The sequence below is a fragment of the Xyrauchen texanus genome, chromosome 9 (genome assembly GCF_025860055.1).
Source record: "Xyrauchen texanus isolate HMW12.3.18 chromosome 9, RBS_HiC_50CHRs, whole genome shotgun sequence".
Lineage (NCBI taxonomy): Eukaryota > Metazoa > Chordata > Actinopteri > Cypriniformes > Catostomidae > Xyrauchen > Xyrauchen texanus.
In genome coordinates, this window is record NC_068284.1 from 3,679,339 (window position 1) to 3,691,531 (window position 12,193).

The 12,193-nt window shown below is 47.0% G+C and overlaps 1 protein-coding gene across 11 annotated transcripts in view; it reads left to right on the forward strand.

Annotated features, from left to right (window-relative positions):
- LOC127649807 (zinc finger protein 239-like) overlaps positions 1-12,193 on the forward strand; it is a 128,976-nt gene that overhangs the window by 86,732 nt on the left and 30,051 nt on the right. For 2 of the 11 annotated variants that reach the window (XM_052135060.1, XM_052135061.1), the window contains exon 2: positions 11,771-11,914. The exons of 1 other annotated variant lie outside the window; for it this stretch is intronic. In XM_052135060.1, coding sequence (XP_051991020.1) covers positions 11,821-11,914 — 94 coding nt within the window. In that variant the 5' untranslated portion in view covers positions 11,771-11,820. 8 more of the 11 variants (XM_052135058.1, XM_052135059.1, XM_052135062.1 and 5 more) reach the window with 6 other exon arrangements.

A 12,193-nucleotide genomic window follows, 5' to 3' on the forward strand; every position in this document is an offset into this window, starting at 1 on the left:
ACGACCATGTTAACAGCTAACACTTAGTTACGAATGGGACTTAGAGTATGGTATGGACCATTAGACGAGCGATAGGCAGATAGGTGGAATTAAATTTGACCTGTATGAGATTATCATGAGCCCTGGTTTTTAATACATACTCACTTTAAGGGCATTTCACACTTTGCTTAACTATGAGTTAAGGACAGTTTTCACCCTGAGGAAAGCAACATTTAAACACTGGGTTACAAAATAACCCACGCTTTAGGTGGTTATCCCAAAATTGCAGTGCCAAAGGTATCATCCTGTTTTGTTGTGCAAATATGAAATATGGATATATATATATATATATATATATATATATATATATATATATATATATATATATATATATATGGATATGAAAGAGGATTTGGAAAACAACAGGAGAGCAAGAAGAGAAAAGAAAGAAGAGAAAAGAAGATAATATTTTAATGCTTCCTTCATTTGTAGTCAACTGCATTTTGTATGTTTCTTTTCGTTCCTTTGCATGGTGATACTGTTATATTTTTTAAATAAAGATGCACAATGTTTAGCTAGGTAGCTCGATATCAAATTGACGTCCTCGTGAATGGCTGGACCCAGGGTATCCCAGGAGAACATTACCCAGAGCATCTCCACCAGCTTGTCATTTTCCCACAGTGCATCCTGGTGCCATCCCTTCCCCAGGTAAATGGTGCACATGTAAGGCAAGGCAAGTTTACATATAAATGAACCAATTCAGAACAAGAAATAAGATTCAAAATTAATACAACTAATTTATAAAATAAGTACAAATTATTCAAATGAATAAAAAAGAAAACAGAAATAAAATGATGCTGTGCAATCAATAAGTGCAGCAAAGTGCTCAGTGAATAAATGCAAATTTAAACAGATGTGTTTTCAGTCTGTATTTGAATGTGGCTACTGTTGGAGCAAATCTGACCTCTTCTGGGTGTCTAACTGACTTGATACTAATGATCTGAAAGGTCTGTTAGGTTTATATTCAGCAAGCATATCTGAAATTAATTTAGGTTCTAGGCTATTGAGCGATTTATAAACAAGTAATAGTACTTTAAGATAAATTCTAAACGTAACTGGAAGACAGTGTAAAGACCTGAGGACTGAAAAATTATGCTCTGATTTTTTGGTTCTGGTGAGAATCCTGGCAGCTGCATTCTGAATGAGCTGCAGGTGTCTAATGGTCTTTTGGGAAGGCTGGTGAGAAGTCCATTGAAGTAGTCCACCCTACTGTCTTGACTGGATACAAAACATCTAATTCTAGCTATATTTTTAGATGATAGTTGGCTGATGTAGTTATTGATTTGATGTGACTACTGAAACTAAGGTCTGACTCAAAAATGACACCAAGATTCCTTACTTGATTTTTTGTCTTTAGACCCTTGGAGTCAAGGTATGTATTCACCTTTGGAATTTCACCTTTGTTGCCAAATACTATGACCTCTGTCTTGTCATTGTTTAACAGAAGGAAGTTTTAGCACATCCAACTGTTAATTTCATCAGTGCACTGGCACTGGGTCTATGGGGCCTTAGTCATTTGGTGATAGAGCTAGATAGGTCTGGGTGTCATCTGCATAGCTAAGGTATGCAATTTGATTATTTTTTATATTTGGCCTAGTGGGAGCATATACAGGTTGAACAGGAAAAAATGTAGCCTTGTGGGACTCCACACATCATGGATACCCACTCAGATTCATAGTTGCCTATGTTCACATAGAAACCCCTCCCTTCTTGTCACGCGCACAAGAAGAGACAGTCACAATGTCGAATAAAAACAGCTTTATTCGAAAAAACAGGCAACAGTACAAAAGGGGCAAATCCAGTGAAGAGTCGTCAAGGGGGAGCGTGAGGTCGAAGCCGGGGAATCAGAATATAACAAAGGGCAAATCCACAGAAGAGTAGTCAGGGGGAGCGTTAGGTCGAAGCCGGGAAATCAGTAAACAACTAGACGAGACTAGCGAGAGGAAAAGACAGGGGAAGCTAGGTGAAAACTAGTGCTGGCAAAGCGAAGGGGTAAACTAAACAATAACCAACAAGTGTGAGACGAAAGGGTTGTGATATATATAGGGGAAAAAACGAGCGGTGCAGGTGAAACGAATAACCTAGTGATTGAGACGAGTGCAGGTGAAACTAATAACTGGTGATTGGGAGCGAGCGAGCCTGTGAGCTCAGGGGGGCGAGCGTGTGAGCTCGGAGAGCGAGCGTGTAAGCTCGACGGAGTGAGCGTGTGAGCTCGGGGGGCGAGCCTGTGAGCTCGACGAAGTGAGCGTGTGAGCTCGGGGGGCGAGCGTGTGAGCTCGACGAAGTGAGCATGTGAGCTCGGGGGGCGAGGTTCGTGACAGTACTCCCCACTCTGCTACGGACGGCTCCGGACGGCCGCGCTTGGTTGCGAGGTGCGCGACCTCTGGGAAGTGGTGCAGGACGATCGGGATGCTGGCGATCCCAACAAACAAAAAACCCCAGAACAGAAAACCCACAAAACACAACGACAAAATTGAGGGCAGTCCAAGGGGCACAGAGGGCAGGCAGGAAGGCAAGGTCAGGGGGGACATAGCGGACAGGCGGGTGGTCGGGAGATCTAGGGGGCAGTCATAGGGCTGAGACTGGGTCAGGGGGTCTGGAAGGTGACTGGAGGACAGGGAATGGGTCCGGGGGCCTGGAAGGTGACCACCGGACGGGGACGGGACTAGGGGACCTGGGAGGTGGCCATGGGACAGGAATCGGGTCAGGAGGCCAGGGATGAGGCAACAGGGACGGGACAGGGTCAGGAGGCCAGGGAAGAGGCCACAGGACAGGAAGAGGGTCAGGAGGCCAGGGAAGAGGACACAGGATAGGAAGAGGGTCAGGAGGCCCGGGAGGAGGAACAGTTACTGGGGAAGCAGGCAGAACCCAGTGAGGAAGGGTTCCTGGGGCAGAGCCGTGAAGGGCGGGGCCGTGGAGGACTTGGGAGACGAGCCTTGGAAGGTGGAGCCGTGAGAGACTCGGCAGGCGGGGCACTGAGAGACTGAGTAGGCGGCACCATAGGGAGCCCAAGAGACAGGGCAGAGGGTGGTGGTGCCGCCGGAGGCTCTAGAGGCGGAGACCTGGAAGGCTCTGGCGGCGGAGCCGACGGAGGTGGCACCATAGGAGGCTCTAGAGGCGGGGCCTGGAAGGCTCAGGAGGTGGAGCCAATGACGGTGGCGCTGTGGGAGGCTCCTGAGGCGAAGACCTAGCAGGCTCTGTCGTCTCTGGGGGTAGAGCCGTAGGAGGCTCGGGAGGCGGAGCTCTAGAAGGCTCTGGAGTCCCTGGGAGCAGAGCCGTAGGAGGCTCTGGAGGCGGAGCCGTAGGAGGCCTGAGAGGCGGAGCCGTAGGAGGCTCGAGAGGCAGAGCCGTAGAAAGCTCTGGAGTCTCTGGGAGCAGAGCCATAGGAGGCTCGGAGACTGGAGAGGCAAAGCCCAGGGAGGCGGAGCCCTTAGAGGCTTGAGAGGGGGAGGAGCCCTGGAAGACTCGAGAGACGAGGCCCTGAGAGGCTCGAGAGGAGGAGGAGCCCTGGAAGACTCGAGAGACGAAGCCCTGAGAGGCTTGAGAGGGGGAGGAGCCCTGGAAGACTCGAGAGACGAAGCCCTGAGAGGCTCGAGAGGAGGAGGAGCCCTGAAAGACTCGAGAGACGAAGCCCTGAGAGGCTTGAGGGGGGAGGAGCCCTGAAAGACTCGAGAGACGAAGCCCTGAGAGGCTTGAGAGGAGGAGGAGCCCTGAAAGACTCGTGAGACGAAGCCCTAAGAGGCTTGAGGGGAGGAGGAGCCCTGAAAGACTCAAGAGACGAAGCCCTGAGAGGCTTGAGAGGCGGGGCCCTGGAGTATTCTGAGGGGCGAGCAGAGGCTGGCCGAGCCGTGGAAGACTCTGAGGGCCGAGCAGAGGTTGGCAGAGCCGTGGAAGACTCTGAGGGCGGAGCAGAGCCCAACAGAGCCATGGAAGACTCTGAGGGCGAAGCAGGGGCCGGCAGAGTCGTGGAAGACTCTGAGGGCGGAACAGGGGCCGGTAGAGCCGTGAAAGACTCAGAGGGAACCTCTGCGGTCTTGAGCACAAGACGAGACTGGGGAGAAGGGGCCCTCTTCCTTCTCTTACTCCTTCGGCCAACAGGAAACGTGGCCATGGGGACGGTCGAGGCTACAGGCGCTGGCTCTGGGACGGTTGAGGCCACAGGCGCTGGCTCGCTGACCGTGGCAGGCATCGGCGCCGGCTCGCTGGCCGTGGCAGGCATGGGCGCCGGCTCGCTGGCCGTGGCAGGCATAGGCTTGGGCTCGCTGGCCGTGGCAGGCATGGGTGCTGGCTCGCTAGCCGTGGCAGGCTTCGAGGCTGGGGCCGTGGTGTGGAACTCTGGTTCAGAGTCTGCCTCCCCCACAGTAAATGAGGAACCAGCGAACAGTAGGGCGAGGTCAATAAACTGAGCCAGGTCGAGGGAGCAGTGACCACCAGGCATAAATGATGAGGTTGGCTCATTCAGTCCACATTGAAAAATGTCCTTTAGGGCCACCTCATCGAAGTTCACCTGGTTAGCCAGGGCACAAAAATCAACCACGTAGGCCTCCAAGGGTTGACTCCCCTGACGCAAAACCAAGAGTCGGGCCGCTGGCTCCATAATGTTAAGGGCAAGGTTATGGGTTCTACAACCGCTGCCCTGCATAAACAACCCTTGGCAAGTGCCCGAAGAGCCATCAAACCTCTCAGGGGTTGAAGGCTTACGGCGCTCGGGGATGTGTTGGGAGCATAAACGGGCTCAGGGACAGACACAGGTGGAACAGGGTGAAATAAATCAAAAATCTCACGTACCTGCTGTCCCTGGGCCGTGAGCGCTCGGTCATGTCTCCCTACGGTAGATCCATTTTGCAGAGTGTGCTGTGAAAATCCTCCGTGGGACGCATTGTGACTGTCTTCGGTGGGGTTGGTTATTCTGTCACGCGCACAAGAAGAGACAGTCACAATGTCGAATAAAAACAGCTTTATTCGAAAAAAACAGGCAACAGTACAAAAGGGGCAAATCCAGTGAAGAGTCGTCAAGGGGGAGCGTGAGGTCGAAGCCGGGGAATCAGAATATAACAAAGGGCAAATCCACAGAAGAGTAGTCGGGGGGAGCGTTAGGTCGAAGCCGGGAAATCAGTAAACAACTAGATGAGACTAGCGAGAGGAAAAGACAGGGGAAGCTAGGGGAAAACTAGTGCTGGCAAAGCGAAGGGGTAAACTAAACAATAACCAACAAGCGTGAGACGAAAGGGTTGTGATATATATAGGGGAAAAACGAGCGGTGCAGGTGAAACGAATAACCTAGTGATTGAGACGAGTGCAGGTGAAACTAATAACTCGTGATTGGGAGCAAGCGTGTGAGCTCGGGGAGCGACCGTGTGAGCTCGACGAAGCGAGCGTGTGAGCTCGGGGAGCGAGCCTGTGAGCTCGGGGGGGCGAGCGTGTGAGCTCGGGGAGCGAGCGTGTGAGCTCGACGAAGTGAGCGTGTGAGCTCGACGAAGTGAGCGTGTGAGCTCGGGGGGCGAGCCTGTGAGCTCGACGAAGTGAGCGTGTGAGCTCGGGGGGTGAGCGTGTGAGCTAGGGAAGCGAGCGTGTGAGCTCGACGAAGTGAGCGTGTGAGCTCGGGGGGCGAGCGTGTGAGCGCGGGGAGTGAGGTTCGTGACAGTACTCCCCCCTCTGCTATGGACGGCTCCGGACGGCCACGCTCGGTTGCGAGGTGCGCGACCTCTGGGAAGTGGTGCAGGACGATCGGGATGCTGGCGATCCCAACAAACAAAAAACCCCAGAACAGAAAACCCACAAAACACAACAACAAAATTGAGGGCAGTCCAAGGGGCACAGAGGGCAGGCAGGAAGGCAAGGTCAGGGGGGACATAGCGGACAGGCGGGTGGTCGGGAGATCTAGGGGGCAGTCATAGGGCTGAGACTGGGTCAGGGGGTCTGGAAGGTGACTGGAGGACAGGGATTGGGTCCGAGGGCCTGGAAGGTGACCACCGGACGGGAATGGGACTAGGTGACCTGGGAGGTGGCCACGGGACAGGAATCGGGTCAGGAGGCCAGGGATGAGGCAACAGGGACGGGACAGGGTCAGGAGGCCACCGGACAGGGTCAGGAGGCCAGGGAAGAGGCCACAGGACAGGAAGAGGGTCAGGAGGCCAGGGAAGAGGCCACAGGACAGGAAGGCGAAGACCTGTAGGCTCTGTCATCTCTGGGGGTAGAGCCGTAGGAGGCTCGGGAGGCGGAGCTCTAGAAGGCTCTGGAGTCCCTGGGAGCAGAGCCGTAGGAGGCTCTGGAGGCGGAGCCGTAGGAGGCCCAAGAGGTGGAGCCGTAGGAGGCTCGAGAGGCGGAGCCGTAGAAAGCTCTGGAGTCTCTGGGAGCAGAGCCGTAGGAGGCTCGGGAGACTGGAGAGGCGAAGCCCAGGGAGGCGGAGCCCTGAGAGGCTCGAGAGGAGGGGGAGCCCTGGAAGACTCGAGAGATGAAGCCCTGAGAGGCTCGAGAGGAGGAAGAGCCCTGGAAGACTCGGGAGACGAAGCCCTGAGAGGCTTGAGAGGGGAGGAGCCCTGGAAGACTCGAGAGACGAGGCCCTGAGAGGCTCGAGAGGAGGAGGAGCCCTGGAAGACTCGAGAGACGAAGCCCTGAGAGGCTTGAGAGGGGGAGGAGCCCTGGAAGACTCGAGAGACGAAGCCCTGAGAGGCTCGAGAGGAGGAGCCCTGAAAGGCTCGAGAGGAGGAGCCCTGAAAGACTCGAGAGACGCAGCCCTGAGAGGCTTGAGGGGGGGAGGAGCCCTGAAAGACTCGAGAGACGAAGCCCTAAGAGGCTTGAGAGGAGGAGGAGCCCTGAAAGACTCATGAGACGAAGCCCTGAGAGGCTTGAGGGGAGGAGGAGCCCTGAAAGACTCGAGAGACGAAGCCCTGAGAGGCTTGAGAGGCAGGGCCCTGGAGGATTCTGAGGGGCGAGCAGAGGCTGGCCGAGCCGTGGAAGACTCTGAGGGCCGAGCAGAGGTTGGGGTAAACTAAACAATAACCAACAAGCGTGAGACGAAAGGGCTGTGATATATATAGGGGAAAAAACGAGCGGTGCAGGTAAAACGAATAACCTAGTGATTGAGACAAGTGCAGGTGAAACTAATAACTGGTGATTGGGAGCGAGCGTGTGAGCTCGGGGAGCGAGCGTGTGAGCTCGACGAAGCGAGTGTGTGAGCTCGACGAAGCGAGCGTGTGAGCTCGGGGAGCGAGCCTGTGAGCTCGACGAAGTGAGCATGTGAGCTCGGGGGGCGAGCGTGTGAGCTCAGGGAGCGAGCGTGTGAGCTCGACGAAGTGAGCGTGTGAGCTCGGGGGGCGAGCCTGTGAGCTCGACGAAGTGAGCGTGTGAGCTCGGGGGGCGAGCGTGTGAGCTCGGGGAGCGAGCGTGTGAGCTCAACAAAGTGAGCATGTGAGCTCGGGGGGCGAGCGTGTGAGCGCGGGGAGCGAGGTTCAGCCGATTGAAAATAAGCATTTCAATGATTTTGCCTGTGAAAGGAAGATTTGAAATTGGTCTGCAATCGTTCAATATTGAGTTTTATATATTACTCTATTTAAGAAGGGGCTTTACAACTGCAGTTTTCAGGGACTTTGGGAATGTGATGCATTTAATCTTTCTAACAGATCTTTTCCAGACAGTTAAACACATTTTTGAAGAATTATGTGGGGAGTGTGTCAAGATAGCAGGTTGACATTTTAAGATGCTGTACTATTTCTTCCAGGGTTTTGCCATCAATTTTCTCAAATTCAAACATTTTGAAGTTTTTGTGGTGGGTGCTGTCTGACCTCAGTGCAACATGAGGATGAGCTGATCGCCATTCTAATATAATTTATCTTTTTCATGAAAAAAGATGCAAACTCGTTGCATTTGCTGTCAGACAGCATTTCACAGGCAACCTGTGTTGGGGGGTTTGTTAGTCTATCTACAGTAGCAAAAAGAGTGCAGGTGTTGTTTATATTGTTGTTAATAATGTTTGAGAAGGTCTGCCTAGCTGTGCCTAGTTCCAAATTGAAAGCATGAAGGCTGTCTTTATAGATATTATAATGGACTTCAAGTTGTGTATTCCGTCACATTCATTCTGCTATCTTGCATTTTAATTTAATGTTTTCCAAGGTGCTTTATGCCTGCCAGTGATCATCCTGACCTTTACAGGAGCAATGCCATCAATAGTATTTATAACTTTTGAGTTAAAGTTATCAAGGAGAACATCAACACAGTTCGAGAACTGATTGTTCGCCTACCATCTAATCTACTATTTTTTTTAGGTAGCTTGTGTTAAGTAAAAATGGGTTTCATGTGGTAACATCTAAATTACCGGCTTTTTTACCCATCTTGAAATCACATTCCAGTTGTTCCCGGTCAAATGTGACCAGATAAACGTGTAATTATTTTAATTGTTATGAAAGAAATGTAACAACTCTAAATTAAATAATGTTAAAGCACTAAAGTTGTGCATTTTGGGTGTTTTTTTTTTTTATTTGGGGGTAGTTAGGGGGTATACCTATATGACCTTGAGCTTTTTTTATTTTCTTATTAATATTTTCTCAGATACTGAACCGATCATCATAAAGTATATACTGTTTGAAAGCTTAAAGTCTCAAGAATCAAACTGTGCTGTCCATTAAAAAAAAACAGATGAAATTACAAGTATAAACACTAGGTGGCAGCAGAGAGCTAGGTATTCATCCCTGGTTGAACAGAATTCTATATGTATATATATAATTAAACATTATCAAGGACTACTTTTGTCAAATTTTAGCATTTTGTTTGATTTGTTTGAGGTTGTTTTTGTTCGTTTTTGAATACCTGAAATGAGTAGAATAATAAGTAATAACCTAATTTATTCCTTGTTATAACAAGATGAATGTGTCTGTGTGTGTGTTCGGCACTGTGTTATGGTCTCACCTATTTATTTTGGTGTGTGTATGTGTGTGTGTTCTGCATTATAGTCTGACCAGTTCAGTTTTCTGTGTTTATGTTTGTGTCTGTATATGTGTTTGTGTTTTGCACTCTTGATTTTTGGGAGTCTCACCCCTTCATGTCTGTTGTTGCTGTTTTTTTAGATTTTATATAATATATATATATTTTTTTTTTTTAAATCTGTGATTTTTTTATGTTTCTCATTCATTTCCTATTTTGATCAGGAACAACACAAGTGTAACTTTTATTTCTACAACTTAGACTGATTGAATCAACTCCTATTTCTTTGTGCATGTTCAGATATCATATGGACGAAAGGTCACCGAGTCTCGTACCCGTCAGATAAAGGAAACAAGTTTTACTGAAGAAACAATATTGATTTTGGTCCAAAAAGACTGAACAGTGCATGAGGGTTGAAATGAAAAATGCAATTTAATGTGACCAAATCAACCTGATTACATTAAATTACATTTGTTAAAGGTTAGATCAGGTAGAAATAGATCATCAGGTTAAAATTTACAACTTTAACACAGTAGGATGTAAGAAATCTTAACCTTTTTTGTAAATTAAATTAGAAAATTCCACCTGCTCTCTTTTAATTTGACCCTATATTGGTTATTGAAGCAGTATATAGTTGATTCTGGAATTAATAAATATAAAAATATTGGATATACTTATTTTCATCTTGCGCTTAACATTCCACCCCCTCACTGGGGCTGTAAAGCAAGGTATTTTGTGACCCCTGACTGTTTATTGCTCTGGGACCATTTGCTATTAAAAAATAAAATTTATAATTTCTTGTGGGAGCCCATCTGGACCTGTGGCCACTTAGAATCATTACCACCATTTATCCCACTAGCCCTACTCCTCACTTTAAAAATGTTATGCCCCTGTGCAGACCATTAGAGTTTCTATTCAAACCGGTACAATTTCCACTATAATTTACATTTATGTGTATTGATTTAGCACACACGTTTATCTATAATTGTAATTAATTATATATTAAATATTAAAAAAATATATATTTCTAGGAATAATTTACTAATTTATTCATTAGTATTAAAGGGGTCATGACATGGTTTTTTTTTATTGTATTATTATGTTCCCTTAGGTGCAACTATAGTATTAATATATTTTTTTTTAAGAAAAACTTTTAAAATCTAGTGATTTATGACCTTTCCCCACCCTGTTTCTCATCCTCTGATTCAAACAGTCTGTTTTGGGGGCGTTTTCCATTTAAGACTTCAGTGTTAACGCCCACTGTTATGATTGGCTAACGTCAGTGCCTATGCATCAATTATTGACGCCCCAGCCAGAACAATATGCAAGTAAACTAAGTAAAAACACTGTGATTATTCATAATGAATGAAATTGCGCTTTAAAAAGTAGTTTAAAGTTTAAAATAGATTAGGCCTACTTACAGTTTCATGTCGTCGTTGTTCCCAGAATAGTCGGCACGGACTTATCTTTGAGCAACAGTTTTCTGGCAAAGAAAGCATCATATTGAGATTTGTTCTCAAAACAGTCATCCTTAAAATGTACAGAACAAACGCTTAAGTTAACACTGCCGTGACTGGAACGTCCGCAAAAATAAACTGCATCCATTTTTCCCTGACGTCTGGATCTTTCGGCAGCTTATTCAGAGGTTTTGTTTGACCACAGCCAGGAACAGCACATCTGTGTGGCATCGTAATTTTCCTGTGCACAAGTAGTCTCTGTCACAGCTCGCTGTCCATCGACTGAACACTTGTGAGGCGCACGGCGATACGAAATGAGCGTAGCTGTCTTGCGCTTAAAGCGTAGTTATCTTGTGCTGGAGGCGGTCATATGCAAACGCTGTTACGTCACTTCTAACCGATACGTCACTTCTAACCATGAATCCAGAACGAGCTGTATTTTGAGCTTGATTAAATAAATAATTCGTTTAGAATGGGGAGGACGTCTTAAAATATTAAACTTGCAGGACGTTTTAATGATACAAAGACCTCTTATATACCAAAAGATCAAGGCAAATTTGGTTTCTCATGTCATGACCCCTTTAAGCCATGTTAAGCATTTCTTCTTCTTTTGTTTGCTGGCAGATTGCACTTTACCGCCACTTGCTGACAGCTTGGATCAGAAACTCAAATCTTCTTAACTCCCTGACAATGTCAGATCCGAACGTTCAGCCAGTGCTGCGTGTTCAGCTCCCAACTTCGCGAAGCTCAGAGGAATAAACACACAAATACATTTTTAATGATATAAAACACACCTTTTAATAATCCAAAATTTTCTATAGGCCTATCTCTCATATTCGCTAATATCTTATTTGTTAAGCGTTTTCGACCACAAGCAGTTCAGATTGTCCCCTCCGAGATGCTGTTGTATGATGTCATGCAAACATGGCGGCGCTGTGGGAGACTAAACATTCACTTTTAAGCGAAAAAGAAATGCATTAAAGAGTCATACAGTGCACCAAACCTTTCATATTTTATTATGTTTAATTAGCACACGTTTGCAGTGACGTGAAAAACGGTAAACGATCTTCTCTATTAATATTCATAAACCTGTAAAACTACTGACATTGTAGTTTTGTTTGTTTCTACATTATTCGAGTATTGGACAATAGATCGCCGCATGTTGGAAAACCGGATCAAGTTGGAATATCCAGCATCCGACATTTAATAATACGGGCTAACTGCATACACGTACATTAGAGATTAAACAGTGCTGTAAATAAGAAGTGAGTAGAGGTATGTTAATAGAGATTCATGTTTATAAATGCCGCATTATTCTCATCATCCTAACCGAAGACTTGTTTCAACACGAACAGGAATATCTCCAGGTCTTACAACTGAGATCTGCGTGATAAATCGTTGTAAAATGATGTTTATTAAAGAAGAGAGCGAGGACACATGTTATCCAGAACCATGCAGTTCAAATGCCATGAAAGATGAAGATACTGAGGAACAAAGAGGTTTGTTTTCATTCTTAATTTTTTGTCTGTTATTGAAGATGAAAGTAACAAAACTCACCACATTTGGTGGCTGTAGATATTTATCAATTAATATGATCTTAAATAATTCAGTCAATTAAAGACAAACAGTAGGCCTATGTAAAATGGCTTTAAAAATGTTGTTTTACAGAACCCGTAGTTTAACCATGGTCTTTTAGATACACCATAACCACTCCAATATTACTAAAGTAAAACCATGATCAGTTTATTGCAAGGAAAATAAAATGTATTGCTATGGCA